Genomic DNA, 19,846 nt, shown 5'->3' with positions numbered 1-19,846 from the left:
TCCTTCAAAATTTGCTTCCACCTCCAAGACGTCTCATCAGGAAGGAGCTTACCCTGTATTGCAACAAAGCAAATCTCACTCTAAGGGAAAAATCTCCCTCTTAAACATGAGAAATTGAGTTTCTGCAATTCAGTTGGTATGACAAAAATTCTAAATAATGGCACTCCAATTCATTTTGCCTTTCAACTTCAAATGTCTCTCGATATAGTGGTTCTCGATACCTGGACTACCTGTGGCCTAGATATTTTGGTGTATATACCAACACATCTAATCTACATGGGTGTGTTCAAGCTGAGGGAAAAAACGAATAGAAAAACTACAACATGCGAAGCAGGGGTACTCTTCAACCAGGAACCACTGAAAATGTACTGAACTGCTCAATATGTCTAACTGTTATCATTTGATGTCAATGGTAGCCATGTGTACACTACCAGTACCTGTGTCTGTGTGTGTGTGTGTGTGTGTGTGTGGTCGGTCATGGGCTTGGCTGTGTCCTGACAACCTGTTCAGCAGGTTGTTTAAAAAAAGAGTATTATATACAGATAAGACTGACAAAACAATGTGTTGTGCAGTATCACTATACCTCGTGTGTGTATGCACAAGTGTGTGAACAAACAAGCAAAGTTCACTGCTTTGTTTTTTGACACAAAGATTCAAACCATAGTATTGTATGGAAGATAAACATCACAAATATCATCGATGTAGTCGATGTACGATGTGAAACACTTGCCTGAACACAGACTAGAACGGTCTGTCGATTGAATCCATAGCTTTTTGATGACTCTTCCAAAACAGGACTTTATCTTGTGAATACTAATGACACTGGAGTTATGACTCCTTACATGGCGAGTTTTTGAAGTGAGACAACAGCGACATCTATTGGCGTCGCGTGGAATGGAAAATGTACATTGGTTGACTTCATTATCTATCTATCTATCTATCTATCTATATATATATATATATATATATATATATATATATATATATATATATATACACACAATATATATATATATATATATACAGAAAATATATATATATATATATATATATATATATATATATATATATACAGTACTATATTGCCAAAAGTTTGTGGACACCTGAGCATCACACACATATGTGCTTGTTGAACATCTTATTGCAGATTTATTCCCCCTTTGCTGTTAAAATAAGATCCACTCTTCTGGGAAGGCTTTCCACTAGATTTTGGAGCATGACTGTGGGGATTTGTGATCATTCAGCCAGAAGAGCATTAGTAAGGTCAGGCACTGATGTCAGCGGAGGAGGCCTGGGGTGCAGTCAGTGTTCCAGTTCATCCCAAAGGTGTTCAGTAGGTCAGGGCTCTGTGCAGGACACTCAAGTTCTTCCAATCTAACCTTAACAAACCATGTCTTCATGGAGCTCGCATTGTGTAGAGGGACACTGTCATGCTGAAACATGTTTGGGTCCATAGATTCCAGGGAAGGGAAACTGTAACTCTATAGCAGAAGACCACATAAAGTTCTGCTCCTGTCAGACAAGAACAAGAATCTGCAGCTATCATGGGCACAGTCTCACCTAAACTGGACAGTTGAAGGCTGGAAAAAAAAAAAAAAGTGATTTTTTCCCCTTAATGTTCAGCTATCCAGTTTGGGTGAGAGGAGTGGAACCCAATGTGGATTTCTGCTCTTGTAGTCCATCTACCTCAACGACGATGTGCTGTGCATGCTGAGATGCATTTCTGCTCACCACGGTTGTAAAGAGTGATTATATGAGTTACTATACCAGGCATCCCGGCAGCTCGAACAATTTTCCTCTGACCTCTCTTATCAACAAGCTGTTTCCACCTACAGAACAGCCACTCACTCAATGTTTTTTGTTTTTCATACCATTTCCCAGAAATCAGCAGTTTCTGAAGTACTCAGAAACATCTGTTTGCTGCCACATGATTGACTTATTAGATAACTGCATGAATGACTGTACAGGTGTCCCTAATAAAGTGGACGGTAATTTATATATATATATATATATATATATATATATATATATATATATATGTATGTATGTATGTATGTGTATATATATATATATGTGTGTGTGTGTGTGTGTGTGTGAAAATTTATCATAAACATGATTATTGTTACATTTAATTCAGATATAAGTAATAAATAAATAAATAAATAAATAATACAGAAAGCTTATTAGGTTGTGGTACCTAAGATTGTAACTATTAAATATCAAATATACAGATGGAAGGAATATTATTGTCATACAGTTTAGTTTAAATTGTAGCTAGGAAAGCAGGTACAATATTTGACATTTATAAACATTTGCTTAATTTAAGAAACATGATGAGAAAAATCACAACTTCCATCTTTCTTTAATCAGGAAATCTATCAGCCCCGGCTTTAATCCCAAACGGCTAGCTAGTAAACATATAGTATACTACGTAGGGTGCACAAGCCTGAGTATTTTATCACCCATGTAGTGCACTTGTAAAGGCATTTGGGATTCATCCACAGTGTTAGTCTTTGGCCAGGCCTGTTTCCGCACCACTTCCTAGTTTTTTTGTATTTTTTTCATCTTTCACTTGGAGTTGTACTTAATGGTTGTGGAGTTCATGGAGCTTTCCGTCAAGTTTCTGCTTAACTTCCGTGCTTGCTAATGGTGCCTAGAGAACACAAAGAAAGACGCAAACACTTCTATTTTTGCAGTTTATTTTTCTCCTGAGGTGTCAATACTACAAATCAGACGAAGTCACCCGCCCGAATCATTTCGCTGGGCGGTTATAGTTAGTTAGCACGTCAGCTAGCTAACTAGCGTAAGAGGTGCTCTACTGAGTCTTTATACGTTTATAATGGCAGATTCACATGGCAACGACAGGACGGACGACACTGAAGGTGCAACAGGTGGTGAAGGTAGGACCCAAACTGGGTGAAGAAATGTAGATGTGTATAAATATAAACCGTATGAAATCATCTGTTAAACTTGTGTTTTCCGGATAGCTTTTAGCTCGAGCCCGAGTTTTGACGTCATCGCTCGGTTCTCAGATTTAAATTGTGTCCATTTTAATGAAATATTTCATTTATTGACCTTCAGATAGGACGAAGATTGAACGAATTTTGGTCAAATGTATAATATGCTAATGAATCAAATGACTAGCACTGTTTTGAGGAATTTCCTCTGACGTCATCTATAGAGACTGTTGTCTGGCTCTACCTGGAAAGGGGTGGGGTTAGGTGATAAGGTGGAATAGATAGCTAGAAAGAGATCTATCTATCTGTTTGTGTATATATACATGTTTGTCTTTCTATCTATCTATCTATCTATCTATCTGTCTGTCTGTCTATCTATTTATCAGTCCATCTGCCTGTTTATATATCTCTGTCTATCTGTATCTATCTATATGTGTGTATATATCTGTCTATCTATCTGTCTGTCTGTGTGTATCTACCTGTATCTATCCATGTATTTATCTCTGCATATCTATCTGTAATATCTCTGTATATCTATCTATCCATCTGTTTATCTCTCTCTGTTTGTGTGTGTATGTGTGTGTGTGTGTGTGTATATATATATATATATATATATATATATATATATATATATATATATATATTATATCTCATATCTCATACATCTGATTTATAGTTTATCTTCAAAACAAAATTTCATAATTGTTTCCTCATAAACAATTTACAATATGACCTACACTTCACAACAGCTGACATTAATTCATTTTTCAGTAACCGCTTTATCCTGCTCAGGGTCATGGCAGATCTGGAGCCTGTCCAAGGAACACCATAGTCTAAAGGGCAGAATACACTCCTGGTGAAATGCTGTTCTATAGCAGGGCACCATGCATGCACGCACACACACACATTCATACACTCATTAACACCTGGGGCCGTTTAGGCAGCCTTTCCGCCTGGCATGTTTGTGGGAGGAAATCAGAGGCAACCCACAAAACCATACGGCAAACGTGCAGAACTCTACAGAGACAGTAACCCGAGATCAGGATCGACCCGGAGACCTTGTTAGCTGTGAGATGGTATAGCTTCCCAGTGTGCCCACATGCAAACTCTGAAGTTAATTTATTTGAATATGCCTAATTAGTGCCTTAGTAACAGTCAGCATGTCTACTGTCTTACTTAAAGGGAACCCCGACTATGAAGACTTGTATGGCTTATTACATTAACATTTACATTTAGAGTTATTCATTTAGCAGACGCTTTTATCCAAAGCGACTTACAAATGAGAAAATACAAGCACAGTGATATATCAAGCAGAGAACAATACAAGTAATGCTACTATACAAGATCTATTAATGAGTTCTAGAAGAAGCAAAGAGTAGCGGTGTAAGTGCTGTTGTGGATAAAAATGGCATGAAATAAACACAAGGGAGACCAAGTATGATTAACATGTAAGTTTATTGAGGTTCACAAAATAAGTATGAACAGCATGTAATTTTATTGAAAATTCACAGGACTGCTGGGAGTGTAATCCTGAGGGGAGCGGTAGGGAGAAAACGGGTGATAAAAGGGGGGGCGTCCTGGGGACGTGGGATAGCCGGCCGAGGTGTAATGAGGAGAGTACTCGGGACTGGCAGGTGAGAAGAGGGAAGAATGGTCAGAGCCCAGATCAGAGAAGGTGACATCATCCTCAGACTGAAAGCTGGAGGGAGGGTCAGGCAGAGGGTCTGTCTGTGTAGAGGCGTCAATACACACATTCGCGGGGTCGGATTCTGTATCTGAGAGGTGGGGGGAACCCCGCATTTCCATTTCCAGAGGGGGTGCGACTAACGTCAAGTAGCACCGTGATGTCAGCACTGAGATGCGCGAGCTGATAGCGAGTGTTCAGATCCAAATCCAGCCCCTCCAGTAAAGGAGAGAAGGAAAAGTGACGGGCACACAGAAGCGGTATTAGGCGGATATTGATGAATTGGATTCACACTTTAAGATTAACGCACTATGGTTTATTAGTCACAGAGAAGTATGAGAGAGCTAAGGAAACGCACACACACAGAGGCACACACTCTCACATAGTCAAGGTCAGGCATACAGACATAACACACACACACACGCCACCACGCACACACATACAGAAGGAAAGAAGATCATTATAACTTTATAAGAATAATAAAAGGAGTATTAAGATATTATAAGGATTAATAGGATATATAGGATATTATAAGGATAATATAGTGATATTATGAAGTAGGGAGTACAGTAAACCACTTGCAATCAGTATAACCATATATAAAACAGAAATGTAGAGCAAATAAATTATAAACCAGAGATACAGAAAAATGTGAAAGAAACTTACTCATAATATACTTGGAGGTGGGGAAGAGTCTTGTCTCACGAGGAAAAGTCAGGAGTAATACAGACGAAGGCCTTAAGTTTTAAGAGAAAACCAAGAGGGGCCATTTATAAAGGTAGTTGAGTCACGTTGCACCCGCGAGATAACCGTGAGACCAAGGTCTCTCCGAAATGTGTCTCGTACCTCGTCTAAACCTAATGGTGTTTGGAAAAGGCTCTTTCCAAAACAAACTGGTAATTTTGATAAGCCCTTTCTAAAACAGAATGGTATTTTTGATAAGCTCTTTCTAAAAAATAATGGTATTATTTGTGTAGAACACTGTATAAATAACGGAGCCTCAGCTCCAGGTGTCGGATCACTTCTGAGAATTCTCATCGGTGTGGATCTCGTGTGGTGGAAATAAATCTGGAACCTTGCTTCTTATCACTCACGGCTGGTGTCTTATATTTCTCCAACTAGGTTTACAGATATGAGTATTTACTTCTATGTTGAATCTTAAGTGTCTTTGGGTAATAGGCTAAATTTGAGCCAGCAGTGCGCAGAGTAGCGGTGTAAGTGCCTATATAAATCCGTTATACAAAATCACTCGATGTCAGTTTTAAAAAAATAAAATAAATCCTTGCACTCGTAGATCGCCATTGCTGTTTACATCGCATTGCATTCTGGGTAGTGACGTCAGATGGTTGCAACGATCTTGATTCTCCAGTAAGCCTACAACGATATGTCTTCGGCCTTTTCAGTTTGAACCCGAGCGTAACATAAGCGAGGAGGCTAATCTAGAAGACATTACTCAAAAAGTACATCAGAATGAAGACGATCGGAGGTGAAGAGGCGAGAGTGGGGCAAAATCCATGCTGTCTGTGTAGCAACAGCACGACTATGCCAACCGAGAGTGTTTGTTTTTCAAGATAAGCCTATGGATTAAACCAGGGGTGTCCAATCTTATCTGGAAAGGGCCGGTGTGGGTGCAGGTTTTCATTCCAACCAAGCAGAAGCCACACCTGAGTCTATTGAAAGCCAAGATCAACTGATTAAACAGGTGGAATCAGGTGTGACTCCTGCTTGGTTAGAATGAAAACCTGCACCCACACTGGCCTTTTCCGGATAAGATTGGACACCCCTGGATTAAACCATCGTTTTATGATGAGATGTATTCTAATATCAATAATTTGAGATTTTCAGCCATCTCACTGTTGTATACTTTATCCTGTTAAAATTCCGACGGCCCTCCAGCGCGCTGTCGCCATGTTATGAGCAAATCTATGCTATCTACACAGCTTCTGTGTGTATGAAGGTACTCCTATCTTTGGGAAGCTAAGATTCTTGTGATTCGATTGACATAAACCGTTTTGAGATGCAATCATTACAGCACTACAGTCTACCGTTCAAAATAGTCCAAAACCATGCATGTACTCCAAATGGTTCAAGAACAGCTAGCTTTAATTTTACTTTGGGTATGCCTTGGCTAGGCGTTTTAGGCTAATTTTACAGGAGATTTACGTTATGAGAATGTACAGAAAACACGCACTAACAAGATGGTTATGGGTCTGATTATATTTACAGAACTCGAAAATTACAGCCAAAAGCAGCACAGTGTGGCATTCTTCTCCTGCTGCGGGGGCTAGTAGTTAATTCTTTTGAGTGCTCAAGAGCAACCATTTTACATCATCGATTCAGAGTGCATTGCGCATGTCACGTAATGGCGGCCTCCGTAGCTTAGAATATGTATTAAATATTAAGGATGTTTTAAGTAATGAACATATTTCATGTGTTTCGAACAACGTATTTTAGTAGGAGAGGGCAATTACTGCGTGTTAAGGCCAACAAGTCTTCACAGTCGGGGGTTCCTTTTAAGGCATGTAAGGTTCAAACAGAGTAAGACACTGAATAAGAACACCTATTACAATACCGATAATAGAAAACGAGGAACTTTTACAGACATGGCGAAGGGTATAAAAAGAACGTTTTAATTGATTCTGTTACCAACCGTGTAAATGAGAAAATTCAGAAATGGAGTAAACAAAATCAACGGGGGAGGGGGGTGAGTATATAAAGAAATATTGATATCACAACACATACATTTGTCAAGTCCCCACTTGTTTTAGTTCACTCGAACACACTTTCTGCGCCTCATCGGCTCATTAAGAAGCTTTTCACGGTGTTAAAACGTGTGTTCAATCATCGCAGCTAAGCTTTTTATTTGTCCTGTATTCTCTCTCATTCATTTCCTATGGAGACGGGTGAAAATCTGCACAGAGGACTATAGGAGCGCGAGCGGAGCAAAGCAGGAAATCACAGCAGAATAAAACGATCATTTCTCAATCAATGCAAATGTGAAGCGAAAATTGCTTGCTTGCTACGTGTAAAGCCAGGCCTGGAAGTCGGTGTAATACAAAATGTACAATGCGGTACCAAAAATCCCCTAAAGCCAGTCCATGATTACAGCAACAAAAAGGGAAATTACCCCCCCCAGAGGGAAATAACTGTCTTCTCAGATTTCTAATTGAAATGCAGTTTTATAAATTTTTATAGGTGTTGGTAAGCAAACCTGTATCTTATGCTATCTTTCTTTTATTCATCAAAGTTATTTTGTCCTTATATGTATTGTTCATGATTGTGGATTGGTTTAGAATTTGTAATCTTATGTAAAGCACTCAGATTTTGGACTCTTGAAAAGTGCAACATGAATGAGAATTGAATCATATTGAATATGAATTATGATTAAATTAGAAAGGTTTCACCATATGTTATTTTGTCATATCATCCAACCCTATTTCAAAACGAGTATAATCATTTAGCAAGACATTGGCTGTAGCTAATTAAGTCTAATCAGTCTGTTCTGTACTCACTACAGCTTTAGGGGTTTGGGGGTCTTTGGGGGTTTAACACCAACATGTATCACCTTACTGTTTTTTTTTTTTTCTTTTTCTTTTCACTTTTAGTTAAATAATTCTTTTATATTTCAGATGTGATTGATGATAGGATCATGGAAGAAGGTGCTCTAGTACTAAGAGGGTACATTAACCCACTTACTGCACATTTACATATTTACATCTTTGACTATAGTTGCCTCACTGCTTATCCTGACTGTGGCTTGTTTTCACATGAAGATATGTAATCGAGCGGATCACTACAGAGGACCCGGACATGCACGTCAGCGCCGTGGACCTCGGAGGAACAGCTAGTGAAGGAGATGATCCTCATGTCAAAGAAGTTGTAGATCAGCTTCTCAAGATCGCAGATGAGCTGAACCGGAATGCAGAGCTTCAACAGTAAGAAAAATTCTGTATTGTTAGTGATGACTACAGTTACTCAGGAATGCAGTGTTACACCACCCCCCACTACACGAACAACAAATGAAGTCGCATCCACCAATAGCAGCACCTGTTTGTGAAATATCAGTAGGTAGTGTGCCTGCCATAAAAGTGGATAAAGTTTGTCGGTAGGCTCGGAGGTTGCCTTTTGTGTTTCATGACCAGGCAGAACACAATGCAGACACTCCTATGCTCCAGGACGAATTGTAGGCTGCACACGGTCAAATCTGTGTGTGACTTGTTCAACGAGTCTGATGGAACTCTGAAACACAGGAGTTGTTTGTGTGTGATTATCTGCATGCAGTCAGTGGAAGATTGGGCTCGAATTCACAGCAACAATCTCAACACCATAGTGGGGTACTATATTGTACAATAAGGCACTCCTGTTGGTGTATGTGACACATTCTTTGCGCTATTTGTATCTATTTTATCATGAATTGCTCTTGGCCCACTTTGTAAGAGAAGGCACCACCATAACAATCAACAATTTGCATTTTTTCATGTTCTTTTAAAATTGGCACAATCTAAACTCCTTATAGGTCCATGGTCATTTGTCACATAGGATAAGGTTAAAAAGTTCACATTTACCACAACGTACTTTGCTCACTTAGGGTACGTTTACACGACAACAATGTACTAAAAACGGAACTAAGAAAAAAAACTTGCGTTTTTGAAAAGTTTCGCGTACAGACGACAACATGGGGACACTGGTGACTTGGGTTGGCTTTGGGATACTGATCGGAAGGTCGGGGGTTCAGGCCCTAGCGCTGCCACTGTTGGGCCCTTGAGCAAGGCGCTCCAGGGGTGCTGTGTCGTGGCTGACCCCAGCTTCCTGACACGCTGGGGTATGCGAAGAAAAGAATTTCACTGTGCTGTAATGTGTATGTGACCAACAAAGACTCTTATCATTAACATCGTCAAAACGATCCCCGTTCACACGGACCTGGGACATGACTAAAAAAACGCTGTATTATGCATGCCAGGCCAGTAGGTGGCGAGGTCACTTTGTAAAGAAACACTACGCGCCTGCACACATAAACGTTCACGTTGACGTGTCTGCCATATTGATCCAGGAAAGACTGCCGTATAAACAAAAACAAGTAAACGGGGCAGCTGCGGTTTTTCTGGATAAAAAGCACAATAACGTTTATGTTTCTCAAACCATTTCAACGGTTTATGATCTACGTGGAGTACAAAAAAAGGTCTGTCTAGGTTACTTAGAATCTCGATAGTTAGACTTGGAAAATTATTCACTGTCATAAGGAATTGTGAAAACTCGTGCTTGTCAATGCTGAGACGTCCCTAATGTAATATAATTTAATGTACATGAAATGTGCACAAAGGTTTTTTCATTGTGGAAATGGATTTTTCTGTTTTCAACCCCATCTTTTAGCTTTTCTTGAGCTCCAGGTCAGAATTGTGTTAACACAAAATTTTTAAAAAGTAAGTATTTAAAATATATATATAGTATCTCGCAAAAGTGAGTACACCCCTCACATTTTTATAAATATTTGATTATATCATTTCATGTGACAACACTGAAGAAATGACACTTTGCTACAATGTAAAGTAGTGAGTGTACAGATTGTATAACAGTGTAAATTTGCTGTCCCCTCAAAATAACTCAACACACAGCCATTAATGTCTAAACCGCTGGCAACAAAAGTGAGTACACCCCTAAGTGAAAATGTCCAAATTGGGCCCAATTAGCCATTTTTCCTCGCCGGTGTCATGTGACTTGTTAGTGTTACAATGGCCTCGCCATGGTCGACCAAAGAAGTTGAGTGCACGTGCTCAGCGTCATATCCAGAGGTTGTCTTTGGGAAATAGACGTATGAGTGCTGCCAGCATTGCTGCAGAGGTTGAAGGGGTGGGGGGTCAGCCTGTCAGTGCTCAGACCATACGCCGCACACTGCATCCAATTGGTCTGCATGGCTGTCGTCCCAGAAGGAAGCCTCTTCTAAAGATGATGCACAAGAAAGCCCACAGACAGTTTGCTGAAGACAAGCAGACTAAGGACATGGATTACTGGAACCATGTCCTGTGGTCTGATGAGACCAAGATAAACTTATTTGGTTCAGATGGTGGCAACCAGGTGAGGAGTACAAAGACAGGTGTGTCTTGCCTACAGCCAAGCATGGTGGTGTGAGTGTCATGGTCTGGGGCTGCATGAGTGCTGCCGGCACTGGGGAGCTACAGTTCATTGAGGGAACCATGAATGCCAACATGTACTGTGACATACTGAAGCAGAGCATGATCCCCTCCCTTCAGAGACTGGGCCGCAGGGCAGTATTCCAGCATGATAACGACCCCAAACACACCTCCAAGACAACCACTGCCTTGCTAAAGAAGCTGAGGGTGAAGGTGATGGACTGGCCAAGCATGTCTCCAGACCTAAACCCTATTGAGCATCTGTGGGGCATCCTCAAACGGAAGGTGGAGGAGCACAAGGTCTCTAACATCCACCAGCTCCATGATGTCATCATGGAGGAGTGGAAGAGGACTCCAGTGGCAACCTGTGAAGCTCTGGTGAACTCCATGCCCAAGAGGGTTAAGGCAGTGCTGGAAAATAATGGTGGCCACACAAAATATTGACACTTTGGGCCCAATTTGGACATTTTCACTTAGGGGTGTACTCACTTTTGTTGCCAGCGGTTTAGACATTAATGGCTGTGTGTTGAGTTATTTTGAGGTGACACCAAATTTACACTGTTACACAAGCTGTACACTCTCTACTTTACATTGCAGCAAAGTGTCATTTCTTCAGTGTTGTCACATGAAAAGATGTAATCAAATATTTACAAAAATGTGAGGGTTGTACTCAGAGTGTGTGTGTGTGTGTGTGTGTGTGTGTGTGTGTGTGTGTGTGTGTGTATATATAAATATATAAATATATACACACACATACTGAAAAAAATCGAAATAGTGAGTCAGTCTGCTTTCTGTATTTTATTAGCAATAAAAGGATACAGATATGCTCAAACAAACAATTACAAAGATAATTATAAGATTTTAAATACCCTTTGTCTGTGTAGATGTGGGTTAATAATGTGGGGTATGTAACAAATTCGTCTCTGCTGATTGTAGTTGTGATGCAGTAAATCTACACTTTGCTGGAGAAGGGTCAATAAACTCAAAATCTTAAGCAGCACAAACACATGTAGTCATCGCCATCGTATTTTTGAAGTACTCGCGCACATGCCTATAGAGTGAAAACGTAATACGCGTGCACATGACGTCATTCACAGGTTCCAGTTTTTGTATGTTTACACGGAGATGATAACGGCATCATTTTCAAAAGCTTGCAATTTGAAACCTTTTTGAAAAGTTTGTGTTTTCAGGCTCTAAAGCGCCGTTGTCGTTAGGGCTGGGTATTTCGACCAATTTGGCGATTCGATACTTATTTATATGATTTTGATTTGATTCAATATCGATTAGTTATCGATATTTCATTTAAAATGTTAGTTTTGCAGACATGGAGTCCATATTTTAATATAAATGCTGGTAACTGAATCCCTCCTACTTAGCTATATTGGTGAAATACACATTTACTTTAACAATAGGGCCCACACAATTATGTTTAATAACATTTCACTTTTACTTTGAGTAACATTGTAACAAGAAATCATAAATATGTGCATACAATGCACTCAAGGTAAGCACAAACTGCACATTACTGTAAAAAAATAATAAAAAATACATTAACAGTTTGAAACAACGTTTAAAAAATAAGTTTTCAAAATTGAAAACATGAAAGATGGCGACATCTTCAGGACAAGAGGCGAACTACAGATAATATTCACATCCTCTCAAGCATATTAAGAAACGATTCGGGGATTCCCGAATCAATATTGTTTCCTTCAATTGAATAGGAGAATCTATGTTTTTTTACCCATCTCTAGTTGTCGTGTAAATGAACAGTCAAACCGCATAAAAAGTTTTCCGTTTTTAGTTGAAAATGTTGTGTGAACGGGCCCTTAAGCCCCAAACTCCTCTTCAGTAACTGATTTACCCTGCAGCTGAACATGGTTGTAGGAGAGCGCTAATTGCCCTTTTCCATAAAATGAGCTCACAGACACCCGTGATTGGTTAAAGAGACGACAGCAGGATCAGTTAAAGCTCTCTTAGACCCCCAGCATCATCAGGAATCTCTTTTCCTAACGATAGGGTGAAATATTTTCTGTTGCACTAATCATCTTTTTGCGAATGTTTAGATATTTTAGTGCTTCTAGTCTCATTGTTTTCCTATTTCAGGTTCATGTATTAAAATTGCCCATGGGTTAAATGTTGTGTTTTGATGTAATTTGAGTAGTTTTTCCAAAAATCCAGAATTATGATATCCAAAAAAAAGCAACAAACTGGCTATGTTCCTTTTCTGAAATTGTAACAAGATCATCTAAAGTCGGCGCAGTATGTTGAACATGACCATATGTTTATCTCTGGACAGCCTCATCAACACTGTGCAGGCGAACTGTGCTCAGGAGGTGTTCACGACTGTGGCCAAGAGCATCTTTTCAGACGGCATTAACTGGGGGCGAATAGTGGCTCTCTTTCATCTGGCCTATCGGCTCATTTACAAGGTAAAACATTCCTGCGTTTTGAAAGTTCTAATAACATGAGGGAAATACAGTCCATTTGATGTTACATGGCCAAATTCCTGGTTTGATTTTAATTAAAATGGGATGTAAATCTAGCGACACTGCTGGCTAGGTCGCATGAGAGAGGTGTCCAACATTATTAACAAAAAAATCTTGGTAGACAAAAAAAATATTTAACACAAATACCCAATTATACATCAATGGACATGGGTGCCCCCCCCCCAGATGTATGCAAACAACTATAATAAGTATCTCTTTAATTTTTGACAAACCATAATTTCTATTCTATTGGCTAACAAGACCAGGTCGAAGTTCACCTAGATAAAGTTGGGGTGAGGTTTAATGATCTTCTAATATGCACATTCTGCATCCTTCCCTGTTTACTGAATTTGCTTTTCTGACCACTGGTCCACTGATGTATCTGAGAAAGCAGAAAAGTATCAGTAGCAAGGGGTCAGAATCATAAATGCTAAAGTTAAATGATCGATGTTGGAACGTCTGAATTGATTAAAGTCTTATTTTACTTTTTCAGTGATGTTGAAAAATGATTCCTTTAATTAACAGGAATGATTGTGGTATGGTTGCTATATTTATATATATATATATATATATATATATATATATATATATATATATATATATATATATATATATATATATATATATATATATATATAGCATTTAGTGGGTCAAATGAGTTCTACATTATATATACACCAAAGGAGAACTAAGGTAAGTTTAAAATGTATGTATTTATTTATTTATTTTAGAGAAATTTGTCCAAATAAGAGCAAGTACCATTGCCTTGAAATAACCCCGTAATTGTTCCCACATGTTTATCGGTGGTAGTGATACAGGAAATTGACTGTGCACAGACTATAGAAGCTACTGGAAAGACTCAGCTCTCTATTCTCCCCTCCCTCAGGCACTGACTCAAAACCACTTTGAAATCATCAAGAACATCATTAGCTGGGTATTGCAGTTTATCAGGGAACACATTTCCGCCTGGATCAGACAACAAGGAGGATGGGTAAGTGGTTGGTATGCGCGCGCGTGTGTGTGTGTGTGTGTGTGTGTGTGTGTGTGTGTGTGTGTGTGTGTGTGTGTGTGTGTGTGTGTGTGTGTGTGTGTGTGTGTGTGTGTGTGTGTGTGTGTGTGTGTGTGTGTGTGTGTGTGTGTGTGTGTGTGTGTGTGTGTGTGTGTGTGTGTGTGTGTGTGTGTGTGTGTGTGTGTGTGTGTGTGTGCACAAATGCTTTCTGGCCACCCATACAGAGCCACACAGGTCGACTCAGACACAGGCCACCACACACAGAGGTACGCCCACTAGAGTGTCAGTGAGCATAGAAGCACAAACTCTGACGCATTCCATACACACGCGTTCTGTAAAGCACATTACACACACATGTATAGTGTATATAATAAACACATTCTAGCTTTTTACATGAAATGGAAATCAAATGCAAAAGTCACGTGTAAACTGCACGGATTCGTGTGGGGGTCAGCTTGGCAGACGATGATTCAGCACCCTGCAGCCGGCATTATCACTGCGGAGACTAATTACCGCTAATTTACGGTAATGTACACACACACACGCAGTAAGAGGGAGGGTGGTTGTCATCATAACAATTACTACAGACAGACAAAAGTAGTCCGAGGGCGGCCGAATTTGTAGCTTTGCTTTACATGTTCAGCGTATCTCATTTTGCATCTTGAGTCTTTCACTCGGATGTTTGTGCGACGGTGTCCAAAGGCCATCATTACAGCACAGCGAGGTGCGGTGAGCATGTGTGGCGCAGAAGCTCCTCCAGACCTGGTAGGAGTCCGCCGGCGAGTTTTTTATAGCTCAGACGTGATCATAAAGGCCGTAGTAAGCGCGGTCCGGGGTTTTTCGACTTCAAACGGCCTGGCGTCATGGAGCATGCTGTGGTTTACACTACTGAAATTAAGGGGCCTCAAGTGAACATGTGACCGTGCTTCAGTGTGAGTGTGAGAAAGTCCGATGAAGGCCTGCGCAGGTGGAGAAGGACATGGCTACAAACATCGGTGGTTTTTTTATGGAATGCACTATCTGCCTAAATGAGGGAACGTATAAATGAACCCACATTTCCCGGTAAACTTCGTTACATTTATTTAGATTTGGGAAAACAGTTTGAGGGGAACACCACAACATTAATAACCTTGTAACCTTTAAGTTCATTAGGCCAAAAATGCAAGACCTCCATCCTGAAATTTTAATAATTAAAAAAAGGAATAGCTTTACCTCTGGCTGGTTACAAAGCACTGACATTGGAGACTCCTTCTAAACATGATAAATAAACGTGTCCTCATTGGAAACAATTAGATTTTTACAATTAAAATTTTTTTTTTTTCCTAAGCTGTCCCCTATTATGCGACTGCTACCAACCAGGGAGGGTGAAGGCTAACATGCTTCCTCTGAGACATGTGAAGCGAGCCACCTGCTCATTCTGCATCATATGGCAGCGCAACAGACTCTGAGGAAAGCGCTGTCTGCGTTAATCCTCATACATGAGCTCACAGATTCTCACAATTGGCTACTGTCACTATGATTGACGAGAGAGAAAGTATGACAGCACGGCCAATTTTCGTTTCCTTGGGTGGCTGTGGCATCGTCGTGCAGGGATATTTTAATCCACTTATTTGGCGCATCTGCCATCCAAGTCGTGATTTGCCTTGTGGCAGGCTCTACTATCTGAGCTGCATCTATAGAAAATTACATTTATTATTATAATTATCAAAATCTATACGCTACGGTTAATCAGAATCAGGAATTCAACATTGATGCAGTAAAAGTAAGAACTGATGCAGGGTAAAGAACTTAAATGCAACTGTTCTTTGCTGTGGTCTGTGGTGGAAGGAAAAAGGATGTACAGTGCTGTTTGAAAGGTTGTGAATTTTAGAAATAGAAATTTCTATATTTCTGCGTAAATATGGCCTACAACAACATCAGATTTTCACACAAGTCCTACAAGTAGATAAAGATAACGCGGTTAAACAAATGAGACAAATATATACTACTTGGTCATTTATTTATTGAGGAAAATAATCCAATGTTACATATCTGAGAGTGGCAAAAGTATGTGAACTTTTGCTTTCAGTATCTGGTGTGACCGCCTTGTGCAGCAATAACTGCAACTAAACGTTTCCAGTAACTGTTGATCAGTCCTGCACGTCGGCTTGGAGGAATTTTAGCCCGTTCCTCAGTACAGAACAGCTTCTACTCTGGAATGTTGGTGGATTTCTCAATTAATTTCTCATTTAAACCAGAAGTTCTATTTTGTAATCACATAAGGACTAATCACATTTGGACTCATCTGTTCAGAAAATATTGTTCCAATAGACTTCTGGCTTGTCCATGTGCTCTTTAGCAAACTGCAGATGTGCAGCAATGTTCTCTTTGGAGAGCAGTGGCTTTCTCCTTGCAACCCTGCCATGCACACCATTGTTGCTCAATGTTCTCCTGATGGTGGATTCATGTACGTTAACATTAGCCAATGTGAGAGAGTCCTTTAGTTGCTTAGACCTTACCCTGGGTTCCTTTGTGACCTTGTGGACCATCACTCTGACTATTGCTCTTTGAGTGATCTTTGTTGGTCGACCACTCCTGGGGAGGGTAACAATAGCTTTAAATTTCCTGATATCTGTCTGACTGTGGATTGGTGGAGTCTAAACTCTTTAGAGATGGTTTTGTAACCTTTTCCAGCCTCATGAGCTTCAACAACTCTTTTTCTGAGGTCCTCAGAAATTTCCTTTGCTCATGTCATGATACACTTCCACAAACATGTGTTGTGAAGATCAGACTTTGATAGATCCCTGTTCTTTAAATAAAACAGGCCGCTCACTAACGCCTGATTGTCATCCCATTGATTGAAATCACCTGACTCAGATCTCACCTTTAAATTAAACTGCTAATCCTAGAGGTTCACATACTTTTTGCCAGTCACAGATATGTAATATTGGATCATTTTCCTCAATAAATAACTGACCAAGTATAATATTTTTTTAGCTCTCTTTTTTTCTTTTGTCTACTTCTAGGACTCGTGTGAAAATCTGATGATGTTTTAGGTCATATTTATGCAGATATATAGAAAATTCTAAAGGGTTCACAAACTTTCAAGCACCACTGTATATGTGTTCAACACTTCTTGTATAAGGCGAGTTGCTTGAACAACATTTAAAGGTAACTGTCCAGGTTGATCTTCCTGTCTTCTTTACCTTACTAAAGTCTCTCCCACTGTGGTCGCTGTAAATGACTCAAAAAATATTAGACTTCTTTTGCTCTCAGGAAGACTGCTGATATTTACGGTGTCCTGTTTTGCAGGGTGGTGTTATCCGCAGTGTGTCAAGATGGCGCTCCGTGTCCATCATTGCAGCAGTGGCGTTCATAGCGGCTGCCGTTTACTGGAGAAGAACTCGCTGACCGGAGTCACTAATTTGCACATGTGAGGAAATGATCAGAAGCAAATGACTGCTGATGTTTAACAAATGCGGCGAACCAAATGATCATGATGATTGGCACATATCAGATCAATTAGCGAACTATAAAATAGTGAGGAATAAAAGCGTCAACTTCTTTTGAGATTGTTCTCAAATGTTGTGTGTTTATACTGCAATGCAACAAGTCACAACTATTTATGAACAACACTGTGGGATTTTTAAAAAAATTTTTTTTATTTTTTGACACTCCACTACATTTGTAGCAATCCATTTGTCCTCAGCAGCTCTTCGCTTTATAATAAGTGCCAATATCTTCCATCCCTACCTCCAACTGGTGAAATATCTGACAGCAGTTTGTCAAATGATTTTAAATGAGTTTTTATAGTGGACCATGTAGTACTTGCGTTTAAAAAAAAAAAAAAAAAAAAAAAAAAAAAAAAAAAATTGTCAGATTTTAAACTGTTTAGAATGTCTTGTTTATAACTCTTGACCTGTCTAGATTGCAGGAACGTTTACACTTATTACTATGCAGGGCAGCCAATGACGAAGAAAATGTAATTTGCCAGCTCAGACATTTAGAGGAGAAAAAATTCTGCTTATGTGATTAAACTTAAAAACAATAAATTAATCACTGCTTTATTGCTTATGTAAAATGTAAAAACTCTTTTCTGTCAGATTACTGGGACTGAAGTTTTAAAACTATGTTTGTAGCTATCAGCTGAAGCTGCTGTATCTATATGCAGCCTGTATGTGACGTTTGAATAAGTAAAAAGTAAATGAATTTGTATATTAAGGTGTGGGTATGGTATGGATGAAAAATTAGAAACACAGTTATTACTGTATACAAAGTGTTTGTTTTTTTTTCATCCATCGTGAATTCAGGGAAATTGTACTCAGCCTTTGTTTACATCAAAATAAATGTGATCAGGTGTCATTCTGATTGTGTTATTCTTATTGTGTTCTTTTAAATCGATGATGTTTTCATGGTTAGCACGTTTGCCTCGCACCTCTGAGATTGGGGCTTTGATTCCCGTCTCTACGCAGTGTCTGTGGAGCTTGCAGTGCCTTAGGGTCTTCCCCTGGTTACTTCAGTTTCGTCGCCCAGTCCAAAGACATGCATTGTAGGCTGATTGGCATCATTAAATTGTCCGTAGTGTGTTAATGGGTGTGTGATGTGTGTGCGATTGTGCCCTCCGATGGATTGGCATTGAAATTCCAGCTTCGTCAGCATGGTGTGTGAATTCTGGCTCTGATAGTTCCTCAACCTCAGCTACATCACTCAAGAGACATGCATGGGAATGTTTGGTATGTTTGTTTGTACCTGGTCATGATATTTTCTGATGAATTTATTTGGTCCTGCTTTCCAACATATAAACTAGTAGCCTAATTAAAACCAGTGACACCCTGATAAGGCGATTACTAAGGATGAACGAATGATGCAGTCTTTCTTTGCTTCATATCTGACTACTCGCTTGTTCCCACATGGAAGTAAAAACATCCTGCTGTTGTGACTTTTTTTTGTAGTGAAATCTGACCTGATGCACACCTCTAGTCTGAACCAGATGCCCTGTTATCCTTTCTGGCAAGCTTTCTAAAAAATAAATAAATAAATAAAAACAGTGTGTGTCCTATTTGTATCTGTATCTGGTTAGAACACAAGGCAAGCTTCACAAAGTAGCTTAATGCCCGATAAACACCATGCGCACCTCAAACCCCCACAACTTTGCTCATGCAATTCTCTCGAGCATGGTGTCTGCTTCAAGGCCACTAGTGCTTCTAACACGACAAATCAATTCCAACTAGAAGGAAAGAGAGCAGCGATCAGTGGTGGGTTGCTCACATGTATTGTTTAATCTTTCCCTGTTGTAATTGGAACCACACATATTCAAGTGGGAAAAGGCTCTGCGTCGTGTCCACAGGTCCATTATCCTTGTGGGCCACTAGAAAGAGACTCCATGTGTTTGTGAGAGCGGCAAGGAAGCAGTTTCCTCCTTCCTCCTGTCTCTCCTCAGCTCAGCCACCCCACAGCTCAGCAGCAGTCTCTTAAACCAAAGCATATGGGTCTGAGATTGGGTTTGAGGGAGGTCTATGCGTGCTAAGGGTTTAGTCATGGCACATAGCCCTTAGGCTGCTAATCATTAATAGCCTAAATACAGTCAAATTTAAAATTCTATA

The 19,846-nt window shown here is 39.7% G+C and overlaps 1 protein-coding gene across 1 annotated transcript; it reads left to right on the top strand.

Moving 5' to 3' along the window:
* Nucleotides 1–2,440: 2,440 nt before the first annotated feature.
* On the top strand, nucleotides 2,441–18,611 carry zgc:153993 (uncharacterized protein LOC767645 homolog). The gene is made up of 6 exons (XM_053635654.1): nucleotides 2,441–2,900; nucleotides 8,271–8,319; nucleotides 8,415–8,576; nucleotides 13,066–13,198; nucleotides 14,142–14,246; nucleotides 17,556–18,611. Exons 1-6 carry the CDS (start codon nucleotides 2,840–2,842, stop codon nucleotides 17,652–17,654), a joined length of 609 nt encoding a protein of 202 aa, XP_053491629.1. The 5' UTR covers nucleotides 2,441–2,839; the 3' UTR covers nucleotides 17,655–18,611.
* Nucleotides 18,612–19,846: the final 1,235 nt, after the last annotated feature.

Source organism: Ictalurus furcatus, chromosome 10 (assembly GCF_023375685.1).
Source record: "Ictalurus furcatus strain D&B chromosome 10, Billie_1.0, whole genome shotgun sequence".
NCBI classification, from domain to species: Eukaryota; Metazoa; Chordata; class Actinopteri; order Siluriformes; family Ictaluridae; genus Ictalurus; species Ictalurus furcatus.
The sequence above is the reverse complement of the archived record's forward strand: the minus strand, read 5'-3'. Positions and strand labels throughout refer to the sequence as shown.

What these genes read in the sequence shown, in the direction of transcription:
- zgc:153993 (XM_053635654.1), top strand. Translation starts at nt 2,840, where the DNA reads ATGGCAGATTCACATGGCAACGACAGGACGGACGACACTGAAGGTGCA. An exon ending in AGGTGCAACAGGTGGTGAAG is followed by an intron (nt 2,901 to 8,270) that starts GTAGGACCCAAA and finishes TTTATATTTCAG; the next exon opens with ATGTGATTGATGATAGGATC. An exon ending in CCTATCGGCTCATTTACAAG is followed by an intron (nt 13,199 to 14,141) that starts GTAAAACATTCC and finishes CCCCTCCCTCAG; the next exon opens with GCACTGACTCAAAACCACTT.